Raw genomic sequence first — 22,404 nt, 5'->3', positions numbered from 1 at the left:
AGGAAAGTCAGTGCAAATGATTGTCTGTAATGATTTGAGGGAAAACAGCTTCAGCTTTGAGACTGGAGCTGCTGCCTTTGATTTTTAAAAAAGAAAAAAGGAAAAACAGAAGGGAGAATTCTCCCTATTCCTGCCCTCTGAAAAAAAAAATCTAAAAGCAGCTGATGCTACCAGAAACTCTGAAGTTTTTACTCTGTGTGGATGACACGTGAGCTGGGGAGAAGGAGGGATGAGCTGTGGTTTGTAGTTGTGAATTTGCTCAGAATAGAAACCAGATTTCACACTTGTGGTGAAACAGGAAGATCCGAGTCCCTCTGGAACTCTATTTTTGGATGTGTCTCTGGGCTCTCCATGGGAAATTCTTGGAGCATCAACAGACAACAAAAAGGCAGTGGAAATGGTAAAATAACTGCACTTTTACACTGGAGTTGCCGCTGGATTATAATTTCTGGAAATCCAGAGGATCTGATAAAACCGTGAGAATAAATCAGGAGAAAGAAACTTGAGCTAAACCCACAAAATTACTTGTGAATGTCTGACACCACCTCTCCCCTCCAAAATACCAAACCCTAGAAGTTTAAAATCTACTCAGGAAATGATTAACAAATAACAGCTTTCAGGTCTTGTCTTTAAGAATTATTTACAGCTCAAAGCCCAGATTTATGCCCGCTCTCCACGTGCTTGTTTCCAAAGAGGTCTTTGGGAGCTGAGGGAACAAGAGTGGAAGAGAAGCCAACTCCTCATGTTTTAGGTTTGATTTATGGCCTAAAAAGTGCCTGAGTGAGGTAACCTGGCATTAAGGAGGTTGTTATTCTGAAAATAAAGGTATTTTGATGGGCAGGGAATAGCACAACAGTAAAAATTTAATGTTTGACAGCCAGAAGCTCTGGTGGTGTCTGCTAAGGAATGTCCGAGGTGCCCAGAGTACAGGAGACAAATTATATTGAGCCTCTCATTCACACCCACATAAAAAAAAAATAAAATGCAGGAAATGGTATAAATTCACCACATCAAGTTTAAATCTCCAAAAAGCAGGAGGGACAGATATCCCAGGTTTTCTGGGAATGACACAGTGCATCCTCCCAGGGTTGTGCTCTGCTGGACAGCAAAAATCAAACAACTCCAGCTGAGGAGGTGGAAAACCTGGGCATTATTCCTGCCTCAGCCTGAGGGCTGCCATTTAGCTAGGAAATACCTTGGGCCCAGGGAATGGGGGATTTGCCATTCTTCCATTAAAAACCCCAAAGATTTCATAGAATCCTGGAATTATAAAATCCTAGCATCCTGGAATTGTTTGGGTTTGAAGGCTCCTTAAAGATCATCCAGTTCCACCCCCTCTGCCACACTCAAAGGTGAAAAGTTGGGCTGCTGGGAGAATTCCAGAGCAAGTCAGCCCTTGGCAGAGGGGCTGGAGCTGTCGGTGCTCTTGTGGAAGGGTTTGTTTTTTGGGAGAGTGGGATGTGGCTTTGGACATCCTTGAGCTGAAGAGAGCTCTGATTCCAGGCCTTCCCCTTCCTAAATAGCCCAGAGTGGTGCCCTGTGGCTGGAAACAGAACAGGGATTTCAGGAATTTCATCCTTCCCTGGTTTTGGGAGGCCTGAGTGACCTCTGTAAATCCAACAGGGGAACACGAGCAACCCGGACTTGAAACCAAAAACTTGAAGTGAACTTCAAACCATCTGTTGATGCTCTTGGATTTTCCAGCACATTTTTTGTCCCTCCTGGGCTTGGCAGCTGCTGAATTTGTTGGGATGGCTCCCATGGCTTTGGTGTTGTAGAGCAAAGATGCAGATCAGAACAGCTATAGACTCCTACCAGGACATCTGCATTCTTGGGTGATACTTCATAATCCTTTTGGTGATTTATTTTAATTCCAATAAGGTGGTATTTGTTGGAAAATGATAAAGCTAAGCTTGGAGAATTTGCTGAAGGTCACATTCCCACTCAGCAATGTTTCTGGTCAGTGAAGAAGGAACTGAGAGCTCCAGGAGATTCCCGAGAGCTCACATTTACCTCTGGAAATCCTTTTCCTCCCAGAAATCACAGGATATTCCAAGAAAAAGCCATCAAAATATATTAGTGAATGAAATAGAAGTGTAATGGGTCTGGATTAATTCTGTAGCAAATTACATTAGGTTATTCACACCCCTTAAATGTCATTTGCCACAAATATTCCCATAGGGAATTGAGCTTTCCTCGAATATTGTTCAGGATTAGGAGCTGAAATTCCTGGGTTAAATGATTTACTGTCAATGAAAACACCACTCAGGATATACGGCTTGAAAATCCATTGTTAATTAACAGCATTCAATTCTTAATTGTCTTCGTACCAATTCAATTGAAATCATTGACACAAAATACATTGTTAAACTGCTTAATCAATCATTGTAGAAAAATAGAGGTGTTTGATAGGGACATTCTAGTACAAAGTTTACGTGAAGCTTCCCCGTTGAAAGCTTTGGAGGCTTCTATATTTTTTTTTTTTAAAGCTTATGTTACAAAAATGAGATTTCATAAACTTTACAGTCCGTACTACATGGATACCAAAGACAAGAAAATACAGGAGGGGGAAGAGAGAGAAAGAGACAAAACACACACACCTTAAGCTGTAAGTGCCCTATTCACAAAAATAAAGCTTACACATGCGCATGCCCCAGTGGCGGAAAGTCTCTTTTTCCGTGCTGAAGGACACAAAAAAAAGCTTTCATCAGGGCCCTGAGCTGCAACACAAATTTTCTCAACCTGCAGCAACGACTTGCAGAGTGGCCCAGTGAATTCTGAGAGCCAAAAGCAGTTTATCCTCGGAGGGAAAGTTTGCTTTCAGCTCGCGCACCTTTGGCGGGACGGACGCGCGCGGGCGGCTCCGCGGCCCCAACGCTTCCAGAGGGGCTGTGGAGCCACTTTTCCCTAAAAACCCTGTTTTTTAGGGAACCCTGGGGGTGGTGATGGATGGGCTGGAGCACGGGGCTGCTGCTGGGGCAGGAGGATGAGCTTGTGGCCAAGTGCTGTCTCCCAGAAGTGTCCCAACCTTCACTGAGCTGCCAGAATCACCCACCCCAAATCCTCATCCTGCACCATTCCTTGCATCCTTGCATCCTGCATCTCTCCTTTTAGGGGAGAATGGTCAGTGCTGAAACAAAAAACCCTCTTCCTGTCCAGCCTGATCTGCCCTGGTGTGTGACCTTTCCCTTCCCTTCCCTTCCCTTCTCTTCCCTTCCCCAGGCCCTGTTGTGACCTCCTCACCTGGAGGCCCCCCCAAAATCATTCACCTTCTCTGAAAATTAGCAAGGGGCAATTGTACCAGCAAAAAAAAGAAAATTAAAAAAAAAAAAAAAAAAGGAAAAGAGGTGTGAATTTAATGCCAAAGCTATATCACAGTGCAAATTTTCCACCTGCCCACCAAGTTTCTCCTGAGGTTTATTTTTTTTTTCTCTTTTATTTAAACGTAAATTTTTCTGTACAAAAAAACCAACCAAACAAAAAAAACCCCACAAAAAACTTCAGGTTCTCTTCAGTGTTGTCTTTCTTCCTGGAGTAGGCAGGCATGAAAAAAAACCCCCAAAATTAAGGCTGCAGCTTCTCCTCCTTTGCTGTTCTTGGTGGGGCTGAGCTCCCCCACTGCCGTGGACGTGATGCGAGTTCTCCCTGCCCCGTGGATGGAATGTCCAGGGTTTTCCAGGGATTTACAACAACCAGGGAGCTCCTTAAGGTGGAGAAACTCACTGAGGAATGGCTCCCCTGAGCGTGGGTGGAAGGATCCCTGTGTTCTCCTGGGAATCCTGGTGGAAGGACACCCCCAGGGATGTTGTGCCCACCGCGCCTCAGCACCAGCAAATTGCAAATTTCATGGATTCCATCCCCACACGAAATCCAGCTGTTTCTTTCCCAGCTGAAGTAGCTAAAATCTACTGGCTGAGGTGCAACATTCATTTTTCAATGGCTTAGTGTGTGGGGTTTCTTTTGTGTGTAGCAAACTACTCCACTGAAATCCCGTGGGAGCAGATTCCCTGGATATTGCACATTAAGGATAACCCCTCCACGTGACACGTGCTCGTTATATGAGGAGTATACAGGGAATTCTGGTTAGCCATGAGTTTGCCACAGCCTCAATTTTTTTTTCGGTCAAACTGTCTCCAAAAAAGAGTAACCAGGAAGGGTTTTGCCTTATTTGTAAACATTTTCACAGTATGTCAAGAGTACAATTCTCTACCCTGCCCTCTCCCAGACTTATGGCTTTTTAGAGTGAATAAAACGATCTGTTTGGCCAACAGTTGAGGTACTCTAAATAGCTGCCAGTCTGGTACACTGAAGAAAATGTTATGCACTAGAAGAGTCATAAAGGGGAGGGGAAAAAAAAAATTAAAATCAATTTTACACTGCAAATATTTGAAGAGAAATGCCTACTCGACGGGTAGTTAGTTTTTGCATCCCAATATTTCTAGAGCTCTGTTTCTAAACCTACATTAATTACACAGCTGTGTACATTATTTAGAAGTTCTTTACTACAGTACTTTTGTACATGCGGCGTTTATTACTAAATGTAGAGAGAAATAGTTACATAAGGCATATGTACAGGGTCGTGTGGGATTGCAGATCCCTCTGCTCACCTTCCTTTTAAAGCTGCAAGGCCCATTCCACTGTCACCCAGTCTGTGAAACTGTCCTGAAATATATAAACACTCAGTCAAGGCCCATCGATGGGCATTAATTAGTTTTTCTTTTAAAATCCCTTGCATACATTTCCTTTGCATTCAGGGATTGGTTTTTGTGTTTTTGATGTGGATAAACCTGGAGGTCTGCACTGGAGAGGGGCCATCAGTCACTGCCAGGGGGAGATTCCACCATCCTTGATGAGTGTTGCAGCTTGAACCCACGCCTTGGCTTAGTCTGGGAATCTCTTGGGTTGAAGTTGGGAATTCTCATCTAAAGTGTTTATTTTCCGTGAGTTACCAATAACAGGAAGAGAAAAAAATTAAAGGCGTGTCGCAGAAAGAAACAGGGAGCAGAGAGAGAGGAGATAAAGGAGGCGGCGTGGCCTTTATTTCTCCTCTGGTTCTACACTTTGGATTCATTCTCCAAGTTGGCCACGTCTCCGTTTCTTTCGTTTTGGTCTTCTTGGTTCTTTTCCTCCTCCTCCGTTTCCAGCTCGGCGTGTTGGTCCAGCTTGCTGGAAACAGACCAGGTCAGGGGCAGTTCTGCTCGGCTGGCCATCTCTGCCAGCTCTTTGGCACTGTAAACGGGGGTGTTGGTCTCGTAGGTTTCGTGAAAACTGTTGTAGTCAACCTCATAAAAGCCATCCTCCAGCGTGAGGACGGGGGTGAAGCGATAGCCCCAGAGGATCTCACTGGTGATGTAGGAGCTGCGAGCCTGGCAGGTCATCCCTGCAACAACAGAGAAGGAATAAGTGCGGTAATCAGGACCCACGGCTCCCCCAAGTCTTTAATTTATTTTTTTTTTCTGTCTGTAAGAAGGACAGAGTGAGGTTGGATATCACACAAAGTGGAGCTCATAAACCACTTTTTGGGAGCACAAACTATGCCCTTTCCTCCTGTGCATGTGCTGAATAAGAAGGGCTCAGTCTGACAGCGAACATTTTAATAATAATTTCTTTATTAAACACTGATCTTTTGCCAGTGTTTCACCAACTCACCTCCTGTGGGTCTCAGGTGGTGTGGGGCACTGTGTCATCCTCTGTCCCCTGGCTGCCACAAACCCACTGCCACGCTCAGCACGCACCCAGGGAACAGGAATTGTCACCAAAGCTTCCCCCTGCTGGAGCCCACCCTGATCCCATGATCCAAGGGTTCCCTTGATGCCTCAGGTTTGAGCTTTTCTATGTTTCAGGTTCTGTGCTGCTTTAGTGTGTGGGTCTGAGCTTCACATTATGGGATGGTGAGCTCTGTGCACAGAGCAGGGAGACAAAACAATTCCTGCTCCAGCTGGGCACCAAGGACAAATGATCCAAATCTCAGCCCAGGAGCACAAACAGCGTGGGCTGGAGAGAGAAAAACAAGCAGGGTGGGACTGCCTGGGCTAAAGCTGGAATGGGACAATGAACTCCAAGGTGCCAATGGAGCAGAACTGATCCCAGGGAGAGCCCCCGGGAGCGCTCGTGCATTTTGGGGCCATTTTGGGTCATTTGGGTGCAGCCCTGGCTGGGCTCTGGTGCTGCCCAAGGTGGGTCCATGGAGGAGATCCTTTAATAAATCCCGAATTTATTCTGTAGCTCTGCCCAGCTCTGCTCCAGCTCAGCCTTCACAAGGCATCAACTCTGACTCCCGTAAAAGTGGGAGTCACTTTTTAGTTACCCTGATTGTGAGAGCTGGGCTGGTGAGCAATGCATAAATTACAATGAAACTCCTGGAGGATGTTGGGATATTGTCTGGTGTGGAATTGGGATAACTGGGGTTAATTTGTTTGTTACCTTCTTTTCACAGATCTGCTGAACCTCACCCTAAAAGGCAAAAAAAGACTGTGCTTTGTCCAGAGGCACAAAGAGAGGTGCTGATCCAAGCTCAGGTCACATCCCAGAGTATCCTCTGGGTGAAAATATCCCTAGAAATGGCAGGGACCTGTGATTTGGAATCTCCTCCATCCCAGACCCACAGCTCAGGGAAGCACTGCAATAAAATATGGATGCTCAGGAGTGGAAAGGAAAAACCCAGCTGCCCAGAAAATATGGCAAACCCAACTGCACAGGCAAAAATATCAGGAGAAGTGAATTTAAAAGGCCAAAAATGATGTCAGCTTTGATTACTGCACATTATTAGCATTGTATTACCAAGCTGAACAGTCTATATGGAATATTTAGTAAATAAAATTGTTTAAGCCCTGGATAAGCTTGCCACATGTCAGTTATTTAGAAGGCAATAATAAACAGCTAAAAATAATAAATCTAGAGAGCATAAATGGCAGACTGTAGAAATGCCCCTTGTCTCTCTGCACTGGTGGCATCAGGGAAAGTCACATGGAGGGTCCTGTGAAGAGCCAGCATTGGGAATTTAATGTCCCAAATATTTCTCAGGGCTGTGATTACTGTTCCAGGAAATTCTCATTCTTTAAAGCCTTCTCTCCCAAGGTCTCATTTCTTCCTTCTGATGGCTGAAAACTGTTGTTTCTCTGCACTTCTCACTTGTAGTATCACCTTTAGGAAGACATTTATCAGCTGTGACATTACTCCAGTGTTTCCCTGCCCTTTCTGCAGAACCTTGGACCCCGTGGAGTGATGATTTCCAGAGAAAAAAATGGGAAAGCTGCTGCTCTGGACCTCCCTGCTGCAGCCAGGCAGGAACACCACCTGAGCTCCCTTTCTTTAGGCCTGACACAAATATTGAAGCCTTCATTTGTCTCTTCGTTCTTCCAGGACAATTTTGCATTTCCATTCTCAAGCAAATGCACACCTGGAAATACAAAGATCTTCACATTTTCCTGCTCTTTCAGAGGTGGGAAGGGTGGGAAGAACCAAGCCCTGTGACAAAACCACCTCTTGTGACATTTTCCATGTGATTTTGAGTTCTAAAGGATGCTTTGTTTCCCTCAGAATAACAGAGGGAGAGGAGTGTGGCAGCTCACAGGGCACTGTAAATAACAACTCCATGGAGCTCCAGGCTGGGCAGAGGGGCTGGAAAGCTGGAAAAGGCCCTGGAGGTGCTGTAACAGGGGCTGGACACAAGCCCAGGGGTGCCCAGGGGGACAAGAGGCCGCTGGCAGCTGGGCTGGATGAGGAATTGTGTGTCCAGCAGGAGCAGGGCAGGGATTGTCCCTCTGGGCTGGCTCTGAGAGGCCCCTCGAGGGCTGTGCCCAGTTCTGGTCCTGCAGGAGAGACCTGGAGGGGCTGGAGCGTGTCCAGGGCAGGGAATGGAGCTGGGAAGGGGCTGGATGAGGGGAGCCAGGAACCAGAGTGCCTGTGTCACCCTCTGCATGGTCACACAGTGAGCACACCCTTCCCAGTGCCTGGGACAATTTCATACTGAATATGCACTAGCTGTACATGCAGTCTATTATTCTGCCTGTATCTCTAAAATGTTGGGGTGTCTTCAATATGATTTTTGGCTGACTGGCAAATTTTTTGGTAGACTGGAGCCCCAGGAGGGGCTGAGGGAGCTGGGAAGGGGCTGAGCCTGGAGAAAAGGAGGCTCAGGGGGGACCTTGTGGCTCTGCACAGCTCCTGCCAGGAGGGGACAGCCGGGGGGTCGGGCTCTGCTCCAGGGAACAGGGACAGGACAAGGGGAAACGGCCTCAGGCTGGGCCAGCAGAGGCTCAGCTGGGACAGCAGCAGGAATTTCCCCATGGAAAGGTGCTCAGGCCCTGGCAGGGGCTGCCCAGGGAGGGTTGGAATCACCACACCTGGAAATACCCAAAAACTGTGTGGATGTGGCACCTGAGGACAGTGTTCAGTGCTGAAGATTGGGCTGGTGCTGGCTGATGGTTGAGCTCGATGATCTGAAAGTTCTTTTCCAACCTAAATGATTTCATATTTCTCTCATTCCCTGACCAGAGAGCCCCGGATAAATTTCCCCAAAGGAAAGTGACATTCACAAAAGTCATTTGTTCCTAATCCCTGTACTTCTGAAATTCAGCTTGGGAGTGAGTTGGAAATTTGGAATTTTCATTACAAGGAAAGCAAGTACTCAGAGATCCTGCTGCTTTGGTTAGGGAAAATTGTTCCACCTGGTGGGAAAGAGGAGGGACAATTTTCTGCAGAAATCAAGAAGATTAATTGGACTATGTGAAAGTTATAGATCATTAAAAACAAACCCTCCTCCGAAATGTTGATCTCCATTTTTAATTTAGGCTTCCATTCAGCAACGATTTAATTCCTGTTCCTTTTCTACAGCTGGATGAAGCACTAGAATGGAAGGTACTTTTTCAGTACTGTAATGGAAAGTACTATTCAGTACTAGAATGGAAGGTTGGATTTTTCAAGTCAGTGAAACTAAATTATGGGGATCGGTTGAAGGAGACTTTTAATTTTAGGCAGCCAAGCTACCTTGGCTTTTTGTTGTTTTATTATTATTTTAAATAAATGTATTGGTTTGCTTTTAAATTGGACCATAAAAGGTCTTTGCTTCTACAAGAAATTGAAGATTTCATGCTAGCTTAGACAATAAAAGGTAGTGTCAGTCACTTGTACCATGCAGTGTTTCCCTTTGGGATAAGAGCCATCAAAAATAAAATGCTCTAAAAGATTCAGGAGGGAAAGCTTGCTTCAGAACCAAGGTATCAAACCCATGTTTGAGCTGAAATACAGTGATTTTCCAGCCCTGCTGTTTCCACACAGTGACAGCCTCATTCAGCTTTTGTTTTACTCAAGACAGGCTTTTTTCATTACAGCACTTCTTTTTTCAAATTCCATTTCTGGGATAAAAAAAAGGCTCTCAGTGAAATGAGGAGCCAAAAATTATGGCCCACAACTGGCTGAACCTCTCTGAGAGTCACAGCGATTTCGAGGTTCAGGAATTTGCTGCTGGCACTTAGCAGGACCAGGCAGAATTCCTGGTGCATTAAATTATCTGGGGTATCCCACAAGAGTGGCTGTTTTCCATCATTTCATGGGAATTCTGCTTCACAATTCAGCCTGGAGTAAGACTCAGCAGCAAATTGGAGCACAGGGGTGTCCCCAGTTTTGGGTTGAGTGGGGTTTCGCTCATGTGCAGGAGAACAAAATTTGGTCTGGGGTTTACATTTGGGAGCTGAGGTTTCCGCGTGCCTGTGATGCTCCTGTTGAATTCCTTTCACTCTCTCTGTATCCACAGCAGCCTTTGCTGAGGTATCCCTGCAGAGGTTTTGATCTATTTTGTCAAAAGGTTCATTTAGATAATGAGAACCTGTCTCAAGTTGAAAGGTTTAGCTGGGTGTGTGTTCTGTCACCATCTGTCAGAGCTGGGGCAGTTATCTCTGTTCACTGGGCAGTTTTTTCTTTATCTCTCCCACAACCAATCCTCCCTCCAAGAGATCTCTTCTGTTCATGGGCCATTAATTATTAATTATCTTCTGTTCATGGCCAGTGAGTGTCCCTGCATGGCTGAGAAAATTCCATCATCCCATGGGGAGATGCTCTGCCCAGGGGAGGAGCTGAGCATTCCTACCTGGATACAATCTGACCTGGGAACAGCACAGCAGCCTTTGCCCACTGCATTCCCAGAGGAGCAGCTTTCTCCCCACTGCATTCCCAGAGGAGCAGCTTTCTTCCCACTGCATTCCCAGAGGAGCCCAGGCCCATCTCCCCCAGCCCTGGAGCTCCAAAGGAAAACTCCCCCCTTGTGCAGGATCCTGCTCCAGCAGAAGCACAGCTGGCACTGCAGGAGGGCTGAGCCACCCTGGGATGGGACTGCTGCCACCTCCCTGACACACACGCTGCCAGGGCCTGTTCTGACTCTGGCAGTGTTTTGGTTTTTTGTTGTGGGGTTTTTTTTTTGTTATTATTATTGCTTTTTTTTTTAGTTTCCCTAGTAAAGAACTGTTATTCTTATTCCCATATCTTTGCCTTAGAGCCCCTTAATTTCAAAATTATAATAATTCAGAGGGAGGGGGTTTACATTTTCCATTTCTAGGGAGGCTCCTGCCTTCCTTAGAAGACACCTGGCTTTCAAACCATGACAGAACCTTTTGAAACCAAAACTAAACATGAAGGAACCCCTTGAGATAAATTCCTGCAGCCTCCGTGTGCTCGTGATGGAGCTGTGGCATTCAGGAAGCAGCAGAGGCCCTGACCTGTGGCCTTAGAGCTGAGTTTAGCACCTTGTCAGGGTCAGGGGGGAGGAGATGGGATAATTCTGCGTCATCACTGTGACCAAAGAATCCCAGATTGGTTTGGGTTGGAAGGGACATCAAAGATCTTCCAGTTCCAACCTCTGCCATGGGTGGGGGGTCTTCTCTTAGATGTGGGTGCTCCAAACCCTGTTCAGCTTGGCCTGGGACACTCCTGGATCCTGGGACAGCCACAGCTGCTTTGGGAATTCTATTCTTGGGTCTCCCCATCCTGCCAGGGAACAATTCCCGATTCCCAATCTCCCATCCATCCTGGCCCCCTGGCAGTGGGAGCCATTCCCTGTGTCCTGTCCTTCCTGGTTGGTGTCCAAAGTCCCTCTGCAGAGAAGCTCCTCTCCAATGACACCAATATCGAGGGAACTGGATGAACCTGCACCTTTTCTGTAGCTCCAGGAAACCCAGGTGGATTTCCAGGATTCTACCCAGACCCACCAGCGAGGCAGGGCCCTGCTGACCTTCTGCACTCTGATATATTTGGTGAAGGATTTGTCACTTGGCTATTTTTGGGTGTTCAGGAGGAAAAGAAAGCAGCGTGGGCTATTAAAAACAAACCAAAAGCTTGGAGTCAAGACCCCCTGCTTGATCCCTCTCTTCTCCTGCAGACCCTGTGTGGGCTTTGGCAAATTCCCCAGCCTTGCTGGCTCTGTTTCACTGCTGTGGCACCAGGAACACGCTGAGTTGGAAAAGCAGGAGATGTGCTGGCAGTAGATTCTCTTCCTTCTTCCTTCTCTAGAATTTTTTTTTTTTTTTCTGTCAAATTTGTACTAAACAGCTCTCCCCAGTGTGAAAATGATTGCCTCAAGAAAAAAAAAAAAAAAGACAAAAAAAGACAGAAATTTGGAATAAAATTTCCGAAGTGCCACCAAGTCGGTGTCAGAAACATTCCATGGGAGTTAATTGGTCCTCTTTAATCAAGCTAAAAAGAAGGAAGCAAAACGTTGTGTTGGACCCTGAATTCTCTTCAGTATTTTAAAGCAGGAAGCATAAAATCATAGAATTTAGGTACAGCTGACAATAAAGCTGTAGTAGTTTCAGTTTATTTGAGTAAACACCCCACAAATATATATTTTATATATCTCTCATTCAGAGGCAGCAAAGGGGAATTCCCAGGGGTTCTGATAACTTGGTTCAGAGCACACCTGGAAATTGGTTGTTTATCTCACCCTGAGAAATGTCAAAAGGTCCTGAAGGAAGTCAAAACTGCACAGATGCCTGGGAGCCTTTAAAATATTTAAAATATCTTTACTTCAGCATGTCTGGTGTGAAACCCTTGTGTTGTGGGGCTGTGATTTGAGTGGGAGAGGAAGGGAGTGAGGACAGATGCTTTTTATTCTTATTAGAATATAAGGAGTTAACTTTTTCTGGGTTTTGTTTGTTTTCTTCTTCCTTTTATAATGTTAAAACTGGTGTGGGTTTTTTTTCCTGCAAATGATACGTGTAATTTGATATTTCTATTTTCACCTCTCTTCCTCAGGAGAAGATCACTATATTTGAGATTTTCTTTGCTGACACCATCTGTGAATGCTGCTCGGGGGTCTCTGTGGTAGCTGAGGATGGAGCAGGGACAAGCTCAATCCAGAAAATCCAAATTGCCGTGGAGTGAGTGGGCTGGAGCAGCTGCTCTGACCACCCCACCCCATAAGAAAATCACAGCTCTGCAGGAGAACACGCAGATTATCAGCTCCTATTTGCACAGAGATGAATATGCAAAGGAAATTGAAGCCGTAATTTCAAGTCAGTTGAACTTTCTGTGGCTCTGAATTCTATTTCTTGCTAAAACAAACAACAGTCATTTAAAAATTTGAAGTTTATTTTAAGTTAAATTCTAAACAAAACCTAACTTGAATGGGTCAAAGCATTCTGGTTTCATTCTGACTTCTTCAAATGTGATATATTGTGTAATGCAACACCTAAATAAGAAAAAAAATGGGCATGCTTTAGTCCTTTACAAATTGTTAAAATGCATTTCTTTCCCCCAGCAGGAGATTTCAATGCCAGTGAAATGATATTTTCCAGAGGAAAAATGCTGAATTAGAAATGCTTGATTTACTTGGTTACTGCTTCTCCTATCAGGAATTAAATGCTGGGTAATTTGTGTCTAATTTCTTGCTTTCTGACAAGTGGTACCTGCTGAGGCAGGAGAATTTGATCCAGCCTCAAATGTGCTGCCACTTTTAGCAAACTGTACCAACATATTCTCAATAAACTGCTTGTAAAGAGATGGTAATTTTACCAAAAGAATTGCAATTTTACCATAAATTTACAATTCAGCCAATATTTAACCTCATTTTAGCCTCACATTCAAGCTGAGCCCAGCAAATCCTGATGTGTCTGAATTTTGATGCTGTTTTTCAGCTGATCTTTTCCTGATGGGTGATGATTACATTTTTCTGTCGCCTAAATCTGGGAAATTTATTAAATCCAATGATGTCTGACCATCTGACCAGAGAGAGAGAAGCTGGTTCCAGAACTGGTACTTGGAGCCCTTGCAATCTGGGAACTCAGTTCGGAGGAGATGGAACACGAAATGCCAGGATTTTGTGCCCTGCTCCTTGTTTGGCTCTTGGGATACATTTATGGATCAAGAACTTCCCCAGATTTCAGATCAGCATCACTTTTTTTTTTTTTTTTTTTTTTTTCACCACAGGGATGATTTTGGTTAAATCTCGTTTTGATTAAATCTGATTTTGGTTAAAATTGGTTAAAATTCTGATGGGAATTTTGGTTAGAAGAAACTGCAGCTCTGTTTTCCAAAGTGCTGAGTGAGGAGAAGAGCTGTCCTGACCTTCTAAAAACACACTGCTACTAACCCAAGGGCTTTCTCCCCAATCCTGCAGGTGGGATGTTCTCCCCTGCCATGCTTCACAGGCATCCTGTTCCACAATTCCATGAAAATATCCAGGGAGAGGCAGCAAGGCTCTGATTCCAGCTGCTGCCTCCCTGGAGAAGGGTCCTGTGAGGTTTTCACTGGGCAGGAGGAGCTGAGCCAGCAGAGTGAGGGGCTGAGAAGATCCTGGATGGTTCTAGATGGAGCTGAGAAGATCCTGTGTGGATGTGGGTGGAGCTGAGAAGATCCTTGATGGATCTGCATGGAGCTGAGAGGATCCTGGGTGGATCTGGGTGGAGCTGAGAAGATCCTTGGTGGATCTGAGTGGAGCTAAGAGGATCCTGGGTGATTCTGGGTTGAGCTGAGAGGACCCTGGGTGGATGTGGATGGAGCTGAGAGAACCCTGGGTGATTCTGGGTTGAGCTGAGAGGATCCTGGATGGTTCTGGATGGAGCTGAGAGAACCCTGGGTGGATCTGGGTGGAGCTAAGAGGATCCTGGATGGTTCTGGATGGAGCTGAGAGGACCCTGGGTGGATCTGGGTGGAGCTAAGAGGATCCTGGGTGGATGTGGATGGAGCTGAGAAGATCACTGGTGCATCTACATGGAGCTAAGAGGATCCTGGATGGATCTAGATGGAGCTGAGAGGATCCTGGATGGATCAGAAGCAGGTTCCTCTCTCTCCACTCCTTGCTGGGGAGGCAGAAGATGGGGATTGGGAACATATAAAATACAGGTAGGAAGTGAAGAATAGAAAATGCCCAACCCAGAAATGTGCATTTGCATCCCAGAAAGGCAAATGTGACCTGGGCTGCATCCAAAGCAAGTGGGCAGCAGGAAAGGGATTGGGATTGTGTCCCTGTGCCCCACAGGTGAGACCCCTGAGACCTGCAGAGCAGCCCCAGCCCTGTCCCAGCCCAGGAGGAGCTGGAGCTGCTGCAGAGAGCCCAGAGGAGGCTCCAGGATGAGCAGAGGGATGGAGCAGCTCTGCTGGGAGGAAAGGCTGGCACAGCTGGGATTGTTCCCCTGCACAGGAGAAGCTTTGGGCTGAGCTCAGGGTGGCCTTGCAGGGCCTGGAGGAGCCCCAGGAAACCTGGAGAGAGACAATTTCCAGGGCAGGGAGGGACAGGACACAGGGAATGACTTCACACTGAAAAATTACAGGTTCAGATCAGATAATTAGGAAAGATTTTCTCCCTGTGAGGGTGGGCAGGGGCTGGGATGGAATTCCCAGAGCAGCTGGGGCTGCCCCTGGATCCCTGGCAGTGCCCAAGGCCAGGTTGGACACTGGGGCTGGAGCAGCCTGGGACAGTGGAAGGTGTCCCTGCCATGGCAGGGGTGGCACTGGATGGGCTTTGGGGTCCCTTCCAACCCAACCCATTCTGGGATTCTGAGATTCATTTGGCCTTAAAAAAGGATTGAACATTTTTTTGTGCAGGAGCTCTTCCAAGATGGCATCATTCAAGGAACGTGCATGGAGAGTCAATCTTTAGTGGAAAAATAAACACAACCCTCAACATCTGCACCTCTGCTGGGGGACAGGAACTCAGCCCCCAGGGCAATGGGACTGACACCAAAGCAAGGCACTGCTCCATTCCTACTCATGGGAATTAATGCCAAGGGATGGCTGGGAGAAAACCCCCTTTCCTTGGAACGGTGTTTTCTGCAAAAGAAGCATTTTCTGTGACACTTTGTACCTGCTGTGCACTCGTGCTGTCACGGCTGGGGGATAAACATTTCATTAAAATAGAAGTGTGATCTATTCCACCACTTCTTCCACACCTAATTCCAGTCTGCATGTTTGGATGGCTTTTGTTCCTCTCCTTAAAATGCTGAACGTACAAGGTTTGCTCCGTGCTGAACTTTCCCGACTTGGAGCTTTTTATAAAAATGTCACATTTTCCTGTGGAAATGTTTGAAATTAAAGACAAAACAGTGTGAACACGCAGCTTGGCATGCTGTAAAATCCAGGAAATAAGGCAAGATTGGGAACTTTTTGACAGCAAAATCTGTGAATCACCCACCAAACATTCTGGAGGTTGTTTTGAGGTTTGTGGCTGCAGCCTGGCTGCTGTGAGAGCAGAGGGGGAGATGAAAGAGAGCTCAGGGTAAAGCACTTGTTCCTGCCAGGCAGATGCTGGTGAGAAGTGATGCTTGGAAATGCAGCACAAGCAAAGGTTCCAAAATCACTGGAATTTTTGGGAAGCAGCAGCCCAGTTCAGTGGGGTCGCCCGGGTGGTTTCGTAATGCTGCATCCTTTCAGGTGGGCTGGGACAAGCCACACGTGGGTGGGTGGAACTTGATTTTAGAAGAGAAAACTTCAAGAAATCAGCTTTTCTAAAGATATCCCGTGTTCAGAGATGGTATTTTTGTCTTCTGCTTCACCTGAAAGAGTAGCAAGAAGACTGGGGGAGAGGAGCTCCATGGTTTGCAGAAGAAAGCTCCAAATCCCAGGCTCTGGGAGGAGGAGGAATATCTGGGCTGGGTTTGTTACTATTTTAAGTGATGGGCTTGGGTAGTAGATCTTATCCCCTTTAATTTTCTTAGTGGGAGAGAATTTAAGCAACCTAACAGTTGTTCATGTCATTATTTAATGTGATTGATCAAGCCCTTTATAAAAATCTCTTTAAGGGAAATCATGAAACACGTTAAGCTCCAGGTTCATCTGACACAACAGCGGTCTTTAATTAAAATTTAAATGAGTGTTTATTGATACCTTGATCACAACAAAAGACTCAGCCAATGCCAGGCTCCCTGCAGCTCTGATTTTTGATGAACTTTTGCAGGCCTTCTTGCAGTTCTGCACAGAAAATCATCTGCGCTGTAAAATCCTCCCACTGAGTGGCAAGTGGGTTTTGATTTTTATTCTGAGTTGGTTTTTTTTTTAATCTGTTCATGGGATAAGACTTATTAAGTTGATGCTTTCAGGTTAATAATATTTGGCTATCTGACAACATGAGCAGCATATTTTTGAGATGCAGGAGGGAGCAGAAAGTGGCTGCCTGGGGGAATGAGATGCAAAATCTTTCATTTCTGAAATGCTATTTAATATTCGAGTTATGTCAGATTTTCAATCCATATTTATCTGCTTGGCTTCCTGTCCAATAGTAGAGACTATTAATACACCTGCTGGTAGATCAATGACCATTTTGGAAAAATTAATATTCACTTGCTTTTCATTGACTGTGGTTGTATTGGAGGTGGTGGGGAAGAAGCTGATTAGGATCTTTAATTACTGCTCTCATTTAGTAATGGGTCCAATAAAGGAGAAGAGCAGCAATAGGGTTAGGATTTTAGGAAAGGTTGTTCTACTCTTTTGATATTTCTGTTATGGAAAAAAATAGGAACAACACACTTCATGCTCTGGGCTTTCCAGTCTGGCACTTTCCTTAATGCTTGAATTCATTAAAAGTAGGGGGATAGGGGACCAAAAAACAGCAAAAAGCTATTTTCCCCCTATTTCTTCATATTTAAACTGATAATATTTAAACTAGTTGTTTCTGGAGGAGTGCAGACAAATCAATCTATTGCAAAATGTGTCAGATTTTCCTCAAACAGTCCAAATTGTTGATGGAGCAGAGAAATTCTGTTTCTTTGACACCTGCACCTCATTTGTGGAAGAAACAAAGAGTCATTAAGAATTTTTATTTTTTCTTAGTTTAACAATAATTATCTCTGATGAAAAATTAGAGGAAAAAATTGTTGGTTTTAGTAAGGAAAAAATAAAAAACTTGAGAAGTGTGTGTGGGGAAAGGGAAGCAAGGTGAGGCTGCTCACATCCAAATTGCAGAATTCCCAGAGGAGAGGTGCTTAACATGATGGAAAAGAGTCTGGAATTAAATGAGGGGGTTTTCAAAGCAGGAAAAACTTTGTATAAAAGCCTCCATAACGTCAGCTCTCCCGAGGAATGAATGAATTGGTGTTCAGCCCTGGGTTTTGTGTTCAGCAAAGCACACCACCACGAGTTTTGGAGGGGGGTGATGGTCTCAGGGTGTTGTGGTGCATGAAAAAGCTGCTGGGAGCCCAGGGCTGTCCCTGTTCTGCACAATCCCAGCTTCCCTGCTGGGCTCGTTCCATCCTCAGCATCAGTCATGAGGTGGCACTCTTCTCCCAGCAGAGATGCCTTGGGAGTCAGAGTGTGTCTAAGGAAAAAAAAAAAAAAAAACAAACCCAAAAAAACCAGCAATGCCTGGAAAATATTGTCGAGGGATTATTACAGAAGTTGCTTTTGCAGGGAGGATGTCCTGTGGTTGTGGCAGGGATGGATTATTTGAAGGGTGTACCTTGCTGAGCTCTCTCTGAGCTCCAGGATGGTGCTTTCCCTGATTTCCTCTGATTCCCACATGGATTTGGGGCAGCCGTGGCACAGCTGCAGCCCCAACTCTCCTGCATGACAAACACGGTGCCACAGCCTCTCTCCTGCAGCTTTTGTTGCTGCTGCCAGAGCACTGCTGCTTTGGAACCTTCCTTGATCCAGGCATTGCACAAGGAGCATTTGGCTAAAACTGGACCTCCCTCACTCCCAGGGGTCCTGCCTCACCAAAATCAAGGCTCCCAGGCTCAGAGGTAAACAGGGAATAAACTAAACCCGGGCATTTCTGCCTAAAACTGTCTATTTCTAACATTTCATATGAGTGCTTAATGAGAATATTTTAAATTTCCTGATTCTAGCCCCAGTCAGCAGCAGCTCCAACCAGCAGCATCTTCCTAGGAAGGACCTTGGGACGTTCGAGTGCATCCAGAGGGGGCAACGAGGCTGGAGAGGGGCTGGGAGCACAAACCCTGTGAGGAAGCACAGAGGGAACTGGGGGTGCCCAGCCTGGAGAAAAGGAGGCTCAGGGGTGACCTTGTCACTCCCCACAGTTCCTGAAAGGTGCCTGTGCCCAGCTGGGGCTGGGCTCTTTCTCCAGGCAGCACTGACACAACCAGAGCTCACAGCCTCGAGCTGAGCCAAGGGAAATACAGGTTGGATATCAGGGAAAAGTTTTTAGAGAAATGGTGATAAAGTTCTGGAGTGGCTGCCCGGGGAGGTGGTGGAGTCACCATCCCTGGGTGTGTTTAACAGAGCCTGGATGTGGCACTGGGTGCCAGGGCTGAGTTGAGGTGTTGGGGCTGGGTTGATGATCTTGAAGGTCTCTTCCAACCCAGTCATTCTGGGATTCTGTGAATTCCGAGAATTCTGTGAATGGGAATTTTGCTGTTCCACACTGCATTCCTGACTGAGATCTCCACAGTTTTACATCTCTGTGGGATCCTTGCTAAATCCCAAGCAACCTAACAGATGTCTGCTCATGGGGCAGCATCCCCTGGCTCCTGCTGGGTTCCTGAGCTCTGTTTAACCTCCAGAGGGGAGAAACAGAAATAAAATTTGGTGTAGTCTCTTCGAAAACTTCCCAAGTCCTTAGACAGGACAAGAAGAATGGCTTCAAACTGACAGAGAGTAGGGTTAGATGGGATATCAGGGAAAAATCCTTCCCTGTGAGGGTGGGCAGGGCTGGGATGGAATTCCTAGAGCAGCTGTGGCTGCCCCTGGATCCCTGGCAGTGCCCAAGGCCAGGTTGGACACTGGGCTTGGAGCAGCCTGGGACAGTGGGAGGTGTCCCTGCCATGGCAGGGGTGGCACTGGATGAGTTTCAAGGTTCCTCCAACCCAAACCAATTTGGGATTCCACTATTCTCTCCTTCATGCTCACAGTGGATCAGGTCTGGGTACTGGGGGAGCTCAGGGTGGGTTTATTCCCTCTGGTGCTTCCTGCAGTGCCAATCACAACGTCTGGGAGGACCTATGGGACAGGATGGACACAAGGCAGGTGATAAAAGGGATGTGAGTCAGGGAGATATTCCAGAAGACATTGGGGTAATGCTGAATCCAACCAGCTCTGAGCCCTTCTCTCCTCCCACCATGATCAATTTTTCCCTGGCTGCCAAACCAAACACCAATCCACTGCCTTCTTTATACTCCCCAAGAAGAGGGGTTTATTTTAACCAGGGAGAAAAAAGGAGCAAATATTGTGCACAAGGCTCTTTACCTAAAACTGGGAGGTGCTCTGGGACAGGTGACAGATCAATAGGGCCACCTTGGCTTCTCCTCAAAGCACAGCTGAACATCTGGGCCCTGCAGTGAGGATGTGCTCAATCACCCACCAAGGCTGAGCTCCTGCCTGGCTAAGCTGAGCTCAGCCTCTCAGAGCTGTCTCAAAGAATGAAAACTCTTTTTTCCCCTTAATCATACATTTCTAAAGGGAAAAGAGAGACAGACCTGCAATTGCTTATTCCCAGTAGGAATGTGAGTACTGGAAATTAATTGGAAATATTCCCCACAACCCCATCCCAACCTAAATCCTGACATTCCACATGGCACATGCTGGGCCTGCTTCCACAGAGCATTAACTGCAACTCACTCAGTACAACCCAGATCATTTGTTTCTTGTGTTTCCTGTCAATTTTCCAATTACATTTTATTCCAGTTCTGCTGGAAGTGCAGGTCAGTGGAAACACAACAATACAAGCACTTTGTGAAGTGAAAGTACTTCTTTGTAAAGAAAATACTTTGTAAGTTTGAGGATCCAGCAGCTCAGCAGGGAATGAATTATTGAAGCTCAGAAAGAACAGGACCAGCAATGTTTGTCTCTTATTTCCCATGGCCTTTTATCTGGAGGTCTCTGAGGTAGGGATTTGTTATTTTTTTTTTCTTTTCCAGTGGGGAAGTTGAGAAAAGGAGCAGCAAACTTGCCCTGAGCCCTCATGGAAGGTGTGCAGCAAAGAAAGGCTGTGGTGAGATTTGAACATCCTGATGGTCAGGTGGAATTTTGGCCAGCTGGATTTTTACTTGCCTTTGGTGGAAACAGGAGGATTTTTTTGGCCTGGAGCACTGATTTGGATTTCATGGAGAGCTACAGTTTTGAAACTTTTTTTTTTTTTCAGGTCCTGCTATTTCAACACAAGTTGTGCCTCAGAACTGGGGTCTCAGCAGATCTCAGCATCCTTCCCAAGACCTTTTCTCTCCCCTGCTTTAAGCAGGGCAGGGTATGGATGGCACAAGTGGATGGGTTGTTTTGGGAACAGAAGAAGGATCAGATGAAACAGTCACAGAATACCAAAGTGTTTTCCTGGAGCAGAAATTGTGCTTCCTCAGCCTTTTCCTGTTCTCTGTGCAGTGGAGCTCTCTCCTTCTTTCAATCATGATTGAAAATTCCCTGCTCCCAGAATGATGGAGCCCTTGCCTGGGAGAGCTGGGGGGACACGGGGCTGTGGCATGTGCACACACACATGGGGACACCAAGGGCAGCTTCCCCTGGGCCCAAAATTAGCAAATCCTTGGAAATCCTCACTCCCTTCAAATACTTAATGAGATCTGTTGATTATCATCAAAGGAAAATTCCTTGTGTCATAAGAAGTGTGGAGAAGAGAATTTAACTGGCAGCAGGGAGAAGACAATTAATAGACTTCAGAGTTGCACTGGGAGGGTTAAGAAGTTGTTACAAGAAAATATTTTGGAAATCATGAATAGGTCAAGTATGTGGATGCCCCATCCCTGGAGGTGTCCAAGGCCAGGTTGGATGGAGCTCTGAACAACCTGGGATAGGTGAAGGTGCCCCTGCCCATGGAAGAGGCTGGAACAAAATGATTTTTAAGGCCCCTTTCCCAGACAAACCAATCTGGGATTCCATGATTATAAGCACATGGTGAAATTGAGCAAAAAAATCACCACCAAATATTGTGGTACAACAGGATTAAATCAGCCTACCCAATGAGTGAATCTCTGTTGCACCACCACAGTCCAGAAATGTTTGGGGTTTTGTATTTTTGGTGAAGTCTAATGGCATTTCCTCACTTCCTCCCTCTCCTCACTCACAAAAACATTTGTAGTGCTGAAAGCTTCACTCCATTTCTAATTTGGGAAGATGCTGTGGCAAAGCTCATAATTCTTTTCCTGCAGCTTAGCAGGGTAGTGTTACACAATTTGGCTACAAGAAAACCCTGTAATAAATGACAGCTCTTTCAGCCTCTTGGCAGTGTAAGGCCCAGCCATCAGTCTTGTAAATGTTCCCATAACCATTGAAAAGTTGAAATATTTTGGAACTGTGTCTTAACACATTATTAATCACAGAGCAAAGGGTTTGCTCTGGTCTCACCAGGAATATTAATGTAACCTCCTGTGATTCTCTCAGATGGCAGCACAGGGATAAAAGCCCAGCTAATCAGGGGCTGCCCCATGGCTGGACACACGATTCAAGGCCAGCATTTCAGGGAATATTCCTCAAAATTCAGTCAGGTAGGAAGGCTTTCACTTAATAAATCCCCTTGGGAACGTGGACAGGTTGTTTGTGTGTCCATGGGGGTGTTTGTGTCTGTCACTGACAGAGGAGGTGATTAATGCATCGTTCACTGTCCTGAGAATGAGAAACAGAGGCAGCCCAGGGGAGGCTCCAGGATGAGCAGAGGGATGGAGCAGCTCTGCTGGGAGGAAAGGCTGGCACAGCTGGGATTGTTCCCCTGCACAGGAGACGCTTTGGGCTGAGCTCAGGGTGGCCTTGCAGGGCCTGGAGGAGCCCCAGGAAACCTGGAGAGAGACAATTTCCAGGGCATGGAGGGACAGCACACAGGGAATGGCTTCTAAACCTGAAAAATTACAGGTTTAGATCAGATATTAGGAAAGATTTCCTCCCTGTAAGGATGGGGAGGCCCTGGGATGGAATTCCCAGAGCAGCTGTGGCTGCCCCTGGATCCCTGGCAGTGCCCAAGGCCAGGTTGGACACTGGGGTTGGAGCAGCCTGGGACAGTGGGAGGTGTCCCTGCCATGGCAGGGG

At 46.2% G+C, this 22,404-nt stretch overlaps 1 protein-coding gene across 4 annotated transcripts in view; it reads right to left on the bottom strand.

The window, feature by feature from the left end:
* Nucleotides 1-2,273: 2,273 nt before the first annotated feature.
* The window catches only part of KCNJ6 (potassium inwardly rectifying channel subfamily J member 6), a 167,253-nt gene continuing 147,122 nt past the window's right edge, over nt 2,274-22,404 (bottom strand). For 3 of the 4 annotated variants that reach the window (XM_012570140.5, XM_002189762.7, XM_072935833.1), the window contains one exon: nt 2,274-5,380. In XM_012570140.5, the coding sequence (XP_012425594.1) occupies nt 5,055-5,380 (326 nt within the window). In that variant the 3' untranslated portion in view covers nt 2,274-5,054. The remainder of the gene's footprint in view (nt 5,381-22,404) is intronic. The other variant, XR_012058324.1, reaches the window with a different exon arrangement.

The sequence above is a fragment of the Taeniopygia guttata genome, chromosome 1 (genome assembly GCF_048771995.1).
Source record: "Taeniopygia guttata chromosome 1, bTaeGut7.mat, whole genome shotgun sequence".
Taxonomy (NCBI): domain Eukaryota; kingdom Metazoa; phylum Chordata; class Aves; order Passeriformes; family Estrildidae; genus Taeniopygia; species Taeniopygia guttata.
Note: the sequence above shows the minus strand (reverse complement) of the source record. Positions and strands in the feature narration are given on the sequence as shown.